The 15,614-nt window shown below is 33.4% G+C and overlaps 2 protein-coding genes across 10 annotated transcripts in view; one reads left to right on the forward strand and one right to left on the reverse strand.

The window, feature by feature from the left end:
• The window catches only part of LOC146998828 (uncharacterized), a 168,552-nt gene that overhangs the window by 55,882 nt on the left and 97,056 nt on the right, over positions 1–15,614 (reverse strand). The gene's annotated exons all lie outside the window — the stretch shown is intronic.
• Positions 1–15,614, forward strand: part of LOC146998829 (alcohol dehydrogenase class-3-like) — a 116,868-nt gene that overhangs the window by 15,206 nt on the left and 86,048 nt on the right. For all 5 annotated transcript variants that reach the window (XR_015039752.1, XR_015039751.1, XM_085811712.1 and 2 more), the window contains one exon: positions 8,722–8,856. Coding sequence is in view for 3 of the 5 variants with exons in the window: in XM_085811712.1 (XP_085667838.1) it covers positions 8,722–8,856 (135 nt within the window). In the remaining 2 variants the exon portion in view is untranslated. The remainder of the gene's footprint in view (positions 1–8,721; positions 8,857–15,614) is intronic.

Genomic DNA, 15,614 nt, shown 5'->3' on the forward strand with positions numbered 1-15,614 from the left:
TTTTAAGAATCTATTCGCATCAGATATTGGTTCAATTATTATTCAGATACTGTTAGATATTGTTACTCATTTCATCTTTGTGCAGCTTAATTACGTAGGAGATACAGAAACAAAAATGCCCGTAGTAGATACCCATTGCTTGCTCAGTTAACGGAGCATTCCTTTAGCATCCTTTAGCCCTTTATTCTGAATCAGTTTTCTAACTTTTAGACTGTCTTCCGTCTCATCTTGTAATTCATCTCCACTTTTATCCCCGTTCTCTTTCATTAATGCAACTATTTCACCATCTCTTAAAAGTTTACAGTTTTATCTTACCCCATCCATCAGTCGACATCACCATCAACAACTTACTCTCAGTCTAGAATTTTCATCAATAAGTTCCCTATCAATAAGTAATTTCAGTATATTCTCTGCTTCCTTGAAAATAATTTCCTAAACATTCCTGGAACTTTCTCTCTGAAAGAATAAAACTGATATATTCAGCTTCATTCGTTTAGATATCCACCTCACTACGTCCAGCGTGTCTATTTTCTTTAGTTTATCGATAAGGATAAACCCTTTCATCGTGGCTACAAGACATGAACGAAATCTTCGTGTGTTCCAAAATGCTGTTCTTCAGTGCTTCCAAAATGCTCTGGTCCATTTGTTGACATACCGAAATCACGTTAAGAGTAAGAAATATGTAATAGTAACTGTTCCGCATCAGGAAGGAATTAGACATTATCGAGGATGAGAAGACTTTTCTTGGCAGATTATTCAGTTTTAGAAACTTTCCTAAAGAAGAAGCAAACTGCTGATAAAATCATTGGTTCAAAATGGCTCCACACATTCATGTATTTACTGATTCCTGTAGTAGACAGAAAAAAATCATAGTATGTGTCAACTCCGTTAGTGCACCTTTTTACATTTTTAAGTGCTAGGAACTTTTCCATTTGCTTATAAATGCTATTTTGAATTTATGGTTGCATGTCACATTGCTGCATGCCAAAATTGTAACTCTGTTGTTACTATTTTATAGCCTGGGACCGATATTTCTTCCTTGAATACAAACAACATATAAAATTTTATACCAAATTCATCATATTTGTAAATCTGATCCCCAGATAAATCCTTTTTTACAGTTAGTCTGTGGAAAAATTTCGTGAATTTATTCATTTTTTTTCCCAGTCAGCAGATAGTTTTTCGCTACAGCGTTTAACTGTCTGCCCTATAATGTGGCGCTTCATCTACTTGTCGAATCAGCTAACATTAGCAAAAAATCCAGGCTTTTCTTGAAGTTCCTTATAGGATTTTAAGGTTTCTTCTTGCAGAATGAACCATGAAATGTCTGTTCCTTTATGCTCTTTTTTGCCTATACCCCAAATACTTTCGCCACTTTTCCAATTTTCCTTTCCTTTAAACTATTAGGATATGCTGCTTTGGGGCACCGACAGTAGATTTCGGTCCTCTTATTTTCCACCCTGTTAAAGTAGTTCATCCAACATCTAAATCCCTGGGAAATTTTATTAAATGTTTAAGTCCAGTCTCTTTAAAGCATCCAGTTTCATTTCCTTTTCGTATTACTTTGTTTTCTTTTCTTCACGCCCCATATTTCTCCTTGTATGGACAATATAGCACAGCGCTTATAAACTTGGTTGTAAACTGAGAAATTGTACTCAGTATGTACTGAAAGTTTAACTTTCAATAAGCTACAGCCACAAACTCTCAGTTAAATTTGAAGTCTATCTATTAATATACCTCCACGTTATCTAAGAGATAATGTTTTCGTTGACCAACAGAAATTATTTACCAATTAAAAAAGAAAAAAAATTGATTGTGAAGTTATATGGAATGTTCAGCTATCGGAAGTCGAATTAATAAGGTTAACTGTGTTGGTAATTAAAATTTATTAAATAAAAGAGCACACTCAAATGATGATTAAGCACTTTCAGGCAGTTCTGTCGCCGCAGAAAAACTATAAACGAATCTAGCTTGCATTTTAAATGGAAAGACTATATCTTTTTACCATTTTAACTGATTTAGTGAATTCCGTTTGTGGATAGCAAAAGTAGCTAGATAACCAATAGCATGATCATCGTCGTGGTCTTGCATGGTTATCTGCTATTTTCAGAAATTTTATTGTGTTTGGATGGCTAACTATCAACACTAACGATGGCTTAAATGCAGATACGTGTCAACTGGTCAGCGAAAATGCTTAAAAGTTTTCATCAAGAGTAGTCCAGTGCAATACATGCCGAAACTTAACTTTTAATATCACCACAGGAAAGAGTAATCGTCGAAGTGCATCTTTTCAGATGAATTCTCACCAATAAATCTCAACAGAGTACTTAGCAAATATATAGTTGTCACGTTCTTAGTCGGAAAGCCATGTTGTAGCGGTGCCACTAGGTAGGCATCAATGTTGGAACACAACTGTGAACATCGGGAAAGAACTTGATGTATTAAGTAACTTACATTCTTTCTAGTGGGGGAGTTGGCAAAGTGTTCTCTTCGTGTCTGACTCAGAAGTGTAGGGTGTCCGAAAATTCTTAACGGCAGTAGGGGCTTTGAATAATATCAGTCGGTAAAACTTGAAGCAATTTATGGTAGTGGGTGGGACTTGGAATTCTTGAGGGATGTATTTTGTGGAGTTCTTATCTGAGAGACACCATCTGTTAAGATTTTTTTGAAAATACTAGTGAATGGAAATTAATTAATTTCTGGCTAATTGTCGTGTCGCAATGATTAAGAATTTAAGAAAGGAAAAAAGCATTTTCACTGTCCAAGAGCTAATAGACAGTTACTTAATACCTTTTCTGGCCTTTATATCTTCATGTACATTCACTGATCTTATTTATATTATTTTCTATATTATTTTTTATATTATTTTTATATTGTCTTTGATTTGTTTTTACAAATTTTGCATTATTTATCTTTTTTTATAATCTTCTATGTTTATTTCAACTTTACTTTGAATTCGATTTCATAATGACAATTTCCAATGTTTAATTTCTACAAATAATATAGTACTCAAATGCATAAACATCAAAGTGTCGGGGACGATTACTCGAGTTAAATAGGATTTCTCTACAGTAATTGATTTTTACTCCAAATTGAATTGACTAAAATGCTTCATAAGAATAAGTTCTTTCAATATCAGCATTGGTTCATAATTCCTTCTATTCGCGGAAATATTTGGCCTGACTAGAATTGCCGGTTTGGCTTTAACTTATAACTCGAGTAAAGACGAAACGGTTACAGCCAAAAACATCGCGGCAAAAACATCGCGGACGAAAACATCGCGGAGAAAACAACGCAAGGCGAAAACATCGTGGGAGAAAACATCGCAGTTCTAAAACATCGTGGTACAAAACATCGTCGTCGAAAATAAAGCGGTTCAAAAACTTCGCAGTTTAAAAATATCGCCGTCGAAAATATCGTGGTAAGAAATAAAGTATCTATTAATCATCGCATGACGATAACATCGCAGACATGCTTTTTTCAGGCTTTAATAACTGTAAATGGATATTCCCATAATGATTTGTGAGCGCAAGTGATGTAAGGAAGGATAATTTTTACTTTCACATTTTTTTATTAACTAATAAATTTTTGCTGAAAAAATAAGAAGGAAACTTAAGCAAAGAAAATTAAATGCAACTTAATAGATTATACTTTTTATGAAAAATTACCTGTAAAATCTTTATTAAAAATAATTTATTATGGTCTTTGTTAGTTAACTATGTCGATTTAAAATTCTATTAAGTGCTATAAGTTGCATTAATTTTCTATACTTAAGTTTCCTTTTTATTTTCTCAGCAAAAATGTATTAATAAAAAATATGAAAGTAAAAATTATCCTTCTTACCCTCTTGCGCTCACGAATCATTATGGGAATATCCATTTACAGTTATTAAAGCATGTCTGAAAAAAGCATGTCTGCGATGTTATCGTCATGCGATGATTTGTAGATACTTTATTTTTTATCACGATATTTTCGACGACTATGTTTTTAAATTGCGAAGTTTTTGAACCGCTTTATTTTCGACGACGATATTTTGCACCACGATGTTTTAGAACTGCGATGTTTTTCTCTTTGCGATGTGTTCTCCCACGATGTTTTGTAGCACGACGTTTTCGCCTTGCGTTGTTTTCTCCGCGACGTTTTCCTCCGCGATGTTTTTGCCGCGATGTTGTCGGCGGACACCAGACGAAACACTTTCGTATTTACGTATTTTTATCAATTATTGTTCATTGAACGGGAGTTGGTTTGATTCCCTTGAAAAGTCAACTAATTTTCGATCAATGACAATGATTACATGTTTTAATTTTCCTTTTACAATTGAAATTTTATTCTTCGTGATGATTTAACTCCAGTCCCCGTTAAAACATTATTAACATTTTGCTTTCAAATTACTTCAAAACATCTTTCAAAATATAACTTACCAGTATTAACCAGTAACTTACCAGTTATAACTTACCAGTTTTTAGAATTAAAATAAGCAGTGTGGCCAGTATTCCCTTTCACCTCCCTTTGTCACACTGATACAAAGGCACTTCCATTTCTTGCGTAAATATAAAAACAAAGATACACATACATGTATATGTATGTGTATCTTTGTATACCTATATACAGTATAGATTCACACTTTTAAAATAATTCTACTTTAATTAAACTCGGGAGATAATATAATCAATTAATCAATACTGTTTAGGAAATAAATTATTATTAACTAACTTTGCAGCAATTGCGCAAGTAATAATAACTTGTATTCGCACTAAATGGATTTAAGATCATACAACATTATATATATATATATATAAAACCTAATGACTCTACAGTAAGAACTAAAGATTCGTATAAAATTCTATATAGAGTATAAAATTCTAAATTTAAATCAAGTTGGCTCAGTCTAGACCAGTGATTCTCACCAGCTTTTTCCCCATATACCCTTTCCACCATTGCTAAATGATCATTCAACCTCTCCTTCCCAAAACTTGAAAAGTAGATATGTGTTTGTTTAAATACGGATTATTTTTTAAGTAAATTAAACAAGTATCAAACATGTTGGTAAATACCAAAATTTGAATAAATGTTCTTTTTTGTATTCATAAACTAAATCTAAATACTTAATACGTAAAGAAAAGGTGGACTAAATTACTCTCTGAAACTTTGAAATTCCCCTTAGGGCTATTCCTCCTGATTGAGGACCCATAGTCTAGCCAGAATTCGTTTTTAATAGTGACTAAATATACAGATAATTTAATTTGTCCCACTTTTCTTATACTAACTTTTGTCACAGAAACTTCGGATTACGTGCATGTTTTTTGAAAATAAAAGACACAAATTTAAAAAAAAATATATGTTTAAAATTTGATGTTGAATTCAAAAACAGTTATTTGGTAGCCAGACCTAATAAACCTAAGAGATCAAATTTGAAGTACACCTTACTTGTTCTTACTAACTTCTGCTTAATGAATTAGAATTATTCTTAGAAAAGAACCTTAAAAACTGGTGAAACATTTCATGCTAGAAAACAAGATATTAGAAACTTTGAACTCATTCAATAGAAGAAAAAAGTTATTCAAAACGTAACTCCATAACAAAACATTTTTTTTCTACTTGATCGTCAACACATGAGGCTTTTAAGAAATACCTCCTACAAGATATGTGGCCACTATTTCTGTGCTGTCAGAATATGAAATTCGTATAAGGAAATCAATGCACTTCGAGGAGAAGAAAATGACCTTAATTTGATAGTTTTTCTACCTAATAAATTTTTACATGTTATGAGTTTCTTTTTCTTAATCTAGGCGAAATAATATTCAACACATAATAACAGCATAAAACCCACAAAAGAAGTGTTCCAGTGAATTTTCAGTTTCTAAATGCTGTTTAAATTTGCTTCAATCAAAGTTTTTGTATATAAATAATTACGGTAAATTGAAATGAACTGTTTTTTAAGCGTTTACAGTTAATCGAGTAATATAATATTTTTATTGAAATAAAAATTATTTTTAATGTGCAAGATTACTTTTCTTACAACGCTGGGCTCATGGTTCTTAAATCCTCTTGTTGCTAAGTTCAGAAACCTGTGTTATTAAAATTATTCGAATAGTTTAACTTTTATTACGGTTTCATATTTTTCATTTTAACTTTCACATGGTTGCGTTTTCAACCATATGAAAGTTAAAATGAAAAATATTACTTGTACATAAATTTTAATATATGTAATAATTTAATGTTTTTAGAAATAGTTCAGTAGTTTTACTTTTTAAACAATGGCTTTGATATAACAAGCATGTTTAATTAGTTCATCAAAAAGTTGTTAGAGGCACTATCAAATCAGGAACTAGCATATTTTTCCACTCTGCAGTTTTACTGCAAAAACAGTGAATTATCCCTTTAAAAATGGTTAAAAAATATTTAATTCCTTTCATTTTCCAATTATTGAAATTTTTAAAATAATTGAAATTCTAACTAAATCCTTAGACAAAAGGTTATTCAAGAACTATACTAAAGAAATGTAAGAAAGGGGTTAACTTCAGTTACAAGCGGAATTTCAGATAATGTTATTTTCTAGTAGGTAACTAACAAAAAACATTTAAAATCCTCTTTAATTGTTCTCCTGCCACACCCTCCCTTCTGAGGCCTTCTTTGGCGCCCCAGGTTCCATAGGGAATAAAGCAATTAAGCAAGGCTCTCCTCTCTTTAACTGCTTTTTCACACAGCTGGGGGCAAAAGAAAAGGAAGGCAATGGTTTCCTGCCTGAATAGCCAGCGGCCAGTTAGAAAACTACATGACAAAAGCCCACAAGACGAATGCCCACTTAAAACCAGCACACATTTTCAGGAAATCCAAAATAACTATGACTTCCTGAAAAATTTTACGAGTAATTATTATGATTAAAAAAATTAAATTTCAAGTGGGAATGAAATTAATTTATGTAAAATCCAAGTTGTCAAAATTTAACTGGATTATTTGAAACCATGCTTTTTATTCACCATTAAAACGGTGTTTGCGCTTAATCATAATAGAATACTGTACTTTTATTTTTTTTCGTTAAAATGAAAGTTCGGCTTTAATTCTCCATATTAAATTCATATAATGCAAAATTTTCTGTAGTGTTAAATTATTCATAAATTATTCTCTGTATATGATGAAAATTTACATACATATTATACTCCTTATAATTTTGTAGAATTAAAATAAGCTGTGTGGCCAGTATTCCCTTTCACCTCCCTTTGTCACACTTATACAAAGGCACTTCCATTTCTTGCGTAAATATAAAAACAAAGATACATACATGTATATGTTTTTAATTATATTATTTTGATTGACTCTCTGTACTATATATATATATATACGAATTTAATTCAGCCGGAGACGAAAATGAAATGTGTTCCGCTACTTAAATTTATTGTTCAATTATTTCTTATTCATTTATTTTTTATTTTATCTCTATTCATGACGTATATATCGGTGTGGGTTTTTGTTAGTGTGGACTTTTATCAGCGTGCCCTTCTATCTATGTGGGCTTTTATCTGTGTGGGCTTTCATCAATGTGCGCTTTCATCGGTGTGGGTATTAGTCGCGTGGGCAATTATCCCAGTGGGGTCATTTTTGTGGGCTTTTGTCGTGTGCACTTTCGTCCTTTTGTCTGGTCACCGCATGGACTTTATGTATTTCCTTCACAATGCATTTTGCTGTGAAATGACAAACATTGTACAGTTAATAATTAAAAATAAAAGTATGTTTTGACTAACAAAACTAAAGAAAGGAATATTTATACATGATTAATAAAAATTAATTATTCATGTAATATTATATCTAGAGTAAGGTACCATCCTTATACTCATTATTGGAATTGTCGTATATTGATACTTTGATACCCCCCTTACTTTGTTTAAAAATTTGAAATTAGATTCCATTTACTCAAAAACCAGTATTATATTTATTTGTTCCATCTGCTTAGTTACACTTAAGTGCTTAAAGTTCTAGTCATTGTACAAGGCATATATAATAAATATGTTTTTCTCCTATCTAAAATATCTATTTGTAAAATATCTTTTGAAGTAAATCTTTTAATTATAATAATGATTAATCTTTTATGTGGTAAGATTATGTAAATTATGTATGGATATTAGATTTAAGTGACTGAAATTTAAAAATTTCAATGGGAAAGTGGTGTTTACTTGGAATATTCCCATGATTCTCGAGTTACCTGGAGTCTTGTTAGACAACAATGCTGCATAAATGTACTAGACCGTTTGGCAGATGAAGCTACTATGTATTTTTCTGCATTGCATGGAAAATAGAGGTGTGTTCTTATACCTGTTACCCATCATCTGGCTTGTAAGTATGAATAAAATATTAAGATACTTATTTATTGATCTATTATTTATTGAAAAATATTTTTATGATATAAATCCAGATGTATTGCATAGTTACAAGAACTATCTATTAGTTTTCATGTTAGTTCTAAGCTTTATTGTAAATTTTATTTTTTTACTTTGAAAAAGAATAATTGTGATGAAATATTATATTCTGGACGATTATATATCTCTAAACCACAGAATTTCTAGCAGCAATTTGCCATCAGTGTCAACATTAAAAAATCATTATACTGAATAATTCACCTTATAGCTGTAAACTGCTAATATTTTGATACAATTGGACATATTATTTTAGGATATGTCTCTTAATCTTCTCTTAACTCGTTCCATACTCAAATCATCCCCTTAGAAGCTAAGATTGAGAATACTCGTCTCCTCAAGCAACAATTGGATGCTGTACGAGTCGCATCGGACATGGACCAGCATACACCTCTTACGGCAAAAGCAAACTGTGATACATTGAAAGTACTGGAGCCCCTTAAGGGTAAGTGTGTTTTTAAATATCTCAGTATGCTAAAAAAACCCTTAGATAGCCTTGCTAATGCTTTTAATGATAATTTTAAGTTAAATATAAAAAGAAAACAACATGAAATCTCGGATAATTCAAACGCTAATTCTAACCACGAGGATGGTAAGCCTATAAGGCATACATACGTATAGTATATTTTTCAGTTGCAATACCTTATTACCACTGAGAATTTTTTGCGATTCCCAGGACGCCATAATACAGTCAAAAAGTCATTAATTCAGACACCCATACTCCGGAATGATCTATAATCCGGACCTCAAAGCTACAAACTTTCTGCGCATACGTCGCGTTTACGTGTGCTCATAAGACCTTTACGGCTGTGACTTTGCCTGTGCACATGCGCATAATACGTTTACGCATGCGCGTTTAACGTATAACAGACGGTATAAGCTGAGCTAAAATTATCTAATTCAGTTAATGTTGCAGATTGCGTTGTTCCTTAATCTTCGAATTGGATCAGGCTTATTATTTTTTGCAGACTGTTAGAGCAATTTTATAAAAGTAAGCTTGAACTTTCGATTATGTCAAACAGAATTTCCGATATATATTTACTAATATGTACAGGATCTACAAAGCAAAAGTATGTTTCGAAGTCCATTAAACAAAAAGTGGAATTGCTGCAAAAATTGGAAAAAGGCATATCCTTTGTTTCTTAACCATTCCGAAATCTGTTTATCAATTTCATGCTGCTCTGCGGGGGGGACATCGCAGCGCGCAATGAACTGGAAGTTGATTTGTCAGCACTATCCTTATCTTCAGGGCAAATGTTTTTATTTTATTCGGCTTATAATTCCTTACTAAATGTAGTATTTCATCTCGATGTATTCCGTCTTTGATATGATTTAAATCAAATTCCTTGTCATTATAAATACCACAAGTACACATCAAATAGTTTTCTGGTTGCAATTTTCTAATTTCGACTATGCTTAATGTATGCTTTACGCATGTGCTTGTTGAAAGAAATGCTTAATAAAGTAAACAAATAAATATTAAGCTTTTTTTTGTAAATTTTCATACCCTTTAGATCATAATTGTTCTTTATTTCATAAATAACGGTTTCATATTTTTAATTGTATAATTTCTTCATGCCATCTTACCAGATTTAAACTGATGATCTATAATCCGGAATCGCCAAAGTCCCGACGAGTCCGGATTAACTACCTTTGACTGTATTTACAAAAATTCTGTGGAACCCAATAAGTACTGCGCAAATCCGACACATGCGTGAGTGAAACTGTCAATTTTTTCTTTTGTACACTTGCAGTTTTAGGTCACTACATTTAATTTCTAATTTTAAGACATAGAACAATGTGAACATTTTAAATAAGTAACAGATGAAATGACAGCGTCACGTGCAAAGCAAGAAAAATGAACGTTTCTATTATAAAATGAAGGCGTCGAAACGGATTCATTTTTTTTTTCTTTGTCTGTATTGCCATATCTATTTTAAGATGTATTGTATTATGTAAAAATATTTGGTAATTGTAAAAGTATTATAATAAATTAAAGAAATATCAAAACTGCTAAAATTCTAGGCAACCCCCTGCTGCGAGTCCAGCGACTCCAGTTTAAGAAACCCTGGTATAGACAGACAACCCGGCGAAATTACGCCCTAATTGAGATACAGACATAAAACTTATATCAAAATGATGGGGCATGCATTTGCAGTTGAAAGCAGCAAAACGCATCAAAATGGATCATTAACTTTCGAGTCGTGTGATTTTGATGCGGCTTGCTGCTTTCAAAAGCATTTTCCTACAACTTGCATCCTATTTGAGATGCAGATATAAAATTTGTGGAGCATGAAATTGCTATTGAATGCAGGAAACCGCATCAAAATCGGACAATCGGTTCCCGTGTAAAACAGATTTTAAAAAACTGTAATTCTTAGAGATGCATCAAATTTCATTGCCATGAAAAATATATTTCGTCCTCTGGACCCTGAAAACGATACTAATTATGTCCAGAATGCAGTTAACACTGTAAATCAACGAAGCACTTCAAGTCAAAATTTACCTACACCACCACAACCAAAAGTTGTTCCTCCAGTCAAAAATTCTACAATGATATAACCAGGGCAAACAAGTCCACAATACCAATTTTAAATCATATCAAATCCGAAGAACACAGGAAAAGGCCTAAAACCATCCTCAGAGACATACAATAAAGGTTTTTGATAAACGTTTAATTACTGTAAAGGCCCTTATTTTTGCAGGCCGTAATTTTCACAAAAATGAATATATCGGTGATTTCGCGAGTTGAAAATTTCACGAATTTTATATGAACAGAACAGAAAGTTGAAAAATTTTAAAAGTACTTAAGTAAAGTTGGGGGGGAAAAAAAAGTATTTCGCAAAGCTTTGATTTTTGCGATTACGACGGGCTCACGAAAATAAGGGCCTTTACACCAGTTTAAAAAAGACCCAAAAAACTAATTAATTATTCTTTAACTAATTATTGTAATATACCTAATTGCCTAGCTTAGCACCAAAAATTGGGAAAATTAAAATTTTTATTCCTATCGCATCACTAATTAATATTGAAGCAGGCTTAATTTAATTTGTCCATCATGTCCTCTAGCCCCTCATTCACTCAGCCATCCCTTTAAATTAGTATGGATTGAAGACAAGAAAGAATTTCAACCAATCACAAAAAATGCTGGTGGAAAAAATTGAAATAAGTGAGAGATGGAGCGCTTAACGAGGATCCTTAAGCGCTCCATCTCTCACTTTGTAATCACAGTTCAACAGCTTTCGGCCATGAAGGCGGTAGCTATCATAATCATACCACACACTCTACAACCAATCACGTTCGTCTCGATCTAGTTACTCAACCGTAAACCACAGAAGGATTTTTCGCCGATTTAATGGCTATATCCAAACTAAACAATAAAATTATCATAGGTAGAGACTTTAACTCACACCACAAAAATTGGAACTGCAGAAATGATAATTCAAATGGTCACATTGTTAATCAATTTGCCTCAACGGCCAACTTTACTGTTGTAGCTCCCTCCTACCCAACATGCTATAGATCTGCAAGCATTATTGAATTTTTCCTGCTAAAAAATATTTATCAACCATCAAGGATAGAAAGATTACGTGAACTATTCTCTGATTATAACCCTGTTTTAATGGAGGTGAATATCAGTAGCTATAGTACATCACACAAAAGAGCCTTTATTATGAACTGGGTAGCTCTAAACAACACTCAGTACCCGTTACCCGCGATACACAGTGAAGACGAGTTAGACGCAGTTATCGAAGATTTTACTAGCACACTTAACCGTGCTCTGAAAAATAGCAAGGCGGTCCCGTTGACTGGTAGGGCCAGAGATCCTGCTATTAGAGAACTTTTAGCTAACAGAAAGAGAGCTAGAAAAATATGGCAGAGGACCAGATGCCCAGAAGTTAAGAGAATTTTAAATCGGCTGAATCAGGAAGTCAGTACACGCACAAAACAAATGGTCTAGATATTTAGAATCACTCTCTACTGATGATCATGTATATGGAAAGCTGCTTCTAGATATAATAGATGCTACACAAATATTCTGCCCCTTAATGGCCCCTCTGGGATCACATACACAGAAACTGAGAAAGCTGAGTCACTAGCTGATCACTACGCTACTCAGTTTTACATTAACATCTCACACCCAGACACAGAACGCACAGTTAGTTACACTAACAATTTATACTTTTCATAACCAAAAACAGACAACATCCGTCTTGCTAAACCTTCGGAAGTTAACACCGCCACCTCCATACCTGTCCCTTTCAATGATGTTCGATCGATTATTGCGGCTTCCCCGCTCTCTCCAGATGAGTATGCGATGAGAATCGCTACTCAGACTGAATCTGCTCTCATCTGTAAAGAGTACTCGTCCCCATTCATTGTCTCTCCAATTCCGGTGTTCCCGGCACCACAGAAAACGCCTTCTCCGATGGGCAGGCGTTAGAGGTACACACCGTACAGGGCATCGTGCAAACAGACCACCACCCTGCAGTCTTCTGGCCACGGTAAAACGCGATATCTGTCGTCCAGTCGCCTGCGTCGTGTGTCTAGCGATTTCTCCCGCTGTCTGCCGCCTGTTTCTTCTGGCCTGTAAGGCAATATACCGGTCATCTGCAGGTGTGGTTCCTCGTGAACGACCACTACTAAACCCCCGGATAGCTGTTCCTGTAGTTTTAAATTGTCTCCAAAGTCGTGAAACGATGCTGTGAGCAATTCCGATCTCTGCAGCCACACTTGTCACACGGCGGCCTTCCTCCAACTTCCCAATGACCTCGGGTAAAAGCATCCAGATGTCATCTAACAGATTGATTATTCGCCATTTCTCGCCGAGGCAGCAACTCAGTGTGATTTTAACTGCTATACGGTGTGCAATCTCTTTGCCAGAAATACTGATCTTTCACCGAGAACATGCTTTATACAACTCAGACACTCCCCCATTATGTCTACCTGCATATCTGCGCAAGTGCTACCGTAGATCACCTTACTTAATCTCGGGATTGGTCTTTCTGTCCGCTCTGCCTCTTCGTTCAGCTGATATGCTAATTTTTCGACTTCGTCCTTAATTTTTGCACACCAGTGTATTTCACGTGCTATACACAGGATAAGGTACAACCCAGGAACCTGGAAATGATGTGTGTCTTTGTACCCTTCTAAAGGAGTATGGATTGAAAACAGCCTAGGCCTTCCCCGTAGCACACTGTAAATCACACTTCACCCAATAGGATTACTCCTCTGCCAGCCAACAGAAGTTCAACAAGCTCCCGCCTACCACCTGACTACTGAACCATTCAGCCTTGAATACTCGAGGAGAGGGGGAAGAAAAAAGAAGAAAAGGGCTTTTTCTTCTCTCTCCGCCCCCGATTGCCTCTGCTGCTCACACTCCAACTAGCTCTAGGTTTTAACTTCAAAACTCATCATCTTATATTTGCTGCAAACTCTGCCATTACTACTGATTATAATGTCACAATTGCTTTCATTTCATTTCACTGCCATAACTGCTCTTCGAATTTTTATTTTTACGAACTTCAGCAACATTATTTCTTTAACATTCGTAAAAGTATTAACTTACTACACTGGGATAAGGCTATGCCCAGGAACCCACTACAACTGAACATTAGTTCATCGAGGAAGGGCATACTCTAAATGAAGCTGCAGATGTCCAAATAAAAAAGGAAAAGAAAACCTATTCACAATAAATTGTTTCAACAAAGGAAACGATTGTGTGATTTTAGATGACAGTCGGAGAGTATTAGTATCAAATATTTTATTTCATCATACCACCAACAAATATTTTCTTTTGTTTCAGAAGCCCATCAAAAACTTACATGACAGCAAATGCAAATCTAGTATAAATAACGTTTATGTTGCTAAAATAAATTCTGATTTCCAAAGATGGCCTGTTTCTCGCATTGTTGGTAAATCATGGTTGATGGGCATTAAGAATGGTCTTTCCTCTAATTCACTGGACACACACAAATTAGCAGCACGTTGGTGTTAATTCTTTTTAATTCTGTATTAAAATATACAACTTTAAACTTAGTTGACATATGCGGCATTTGAAGTGCAAATAATAAAAATTTTTCTTAAATACTATGCTTTGTTGCTTATCTTTTAGAAATTTAAAGACCTGGAATTCTGCAATTCTGAGTAAAAAATGAAAATAAAAAACAATTAACACCAACAAAAACTTGTGGTAACATGACAGACAAATTATTACAAATACTACAAAAGATCATGCCTTTTCATTTTATTTAACCATATGTTAAAGCAGTATTCTTTATTAGACCTGGAAAAGTTAGAAACAGGAATATATTTTACTACAAAAACTACACGACAATTTTGAAATTAGAAGCTTTTCTGTATGAATTCCACTCTAAAACAATGCAAGTGCAGTCTTGACGATAAGAAAGTCAAATTTATTGAAATTTAAATTTGTATTTCCATTTTAATTTTCATTTTCCTAAAAACATTTGTCAACTTTGCAGGATTTCATCTTCAAGTATATATGTACAGACATTTAAAGTTCTGATGTATTAACATCTCGTGGAAATACACCTATCCCTCGATTTATACAGTACTTACCTGTTTTACATGATTTCAGTTTTACACAGTTTAAAAATTAACAGATTTCAAAAACTTAGTAAAATAGTATTTGCTGCATAAATGCAAATACATACATTTGAAGTCATTTTTTAATCTCATTTCTTTGGTAACACTGGTGGCAACAACAAGGATGGGGATTCCCCGTGTTAGGGGAATCTCAATAGTATGTATATGTATTTCATAACAGTAAAATTTTAAATTATATGGTTCACGCGAACTAATGCAGTATCAGTATTTTAGCAGCAAGGATTACATCATTTTTATCTACATATCTGAATGTTTACTAGCAAGTTTTCAACATTTATAGTTTTTGTGGCATTTTTTATAATTTATGTAAATTTTTTAAAGTATTATAATGCCAAAACGATTTTTAAAAAAAAATCAAAAATGAAATTAGAAGCAAAAATTAAAATATTAGATCATCTATGTAATAGAGAAGGAGTAACAAATGTTGCTAAATTTTACTCCATGAACGAAGCCACAATAAGGACAATTAAAAAAAAAAAAAATGAAGACTCTACTAGAAAAAGAATTAGATATGGGTAGAAGACGAAAATTTAAAATGGATTCCAATTGATACTGATGCTATTAGAAACAAGG

The sequence above is a fragment of the Stegodyphus dumicola genome, chromosome 2, assembly GCF_044657685.1.
Source record: "Stegodyphus dumicola isolate Sdum_Otavi_A_Nest chromosome 2, ASM4465768v1".
Classification (NCBI taxonomy): Eukaryota; Metazoa; Arthropoda; class Arachnida; order Araneae; family Eresidae; genus Stegodyphus; species Stegodyphus dumicola.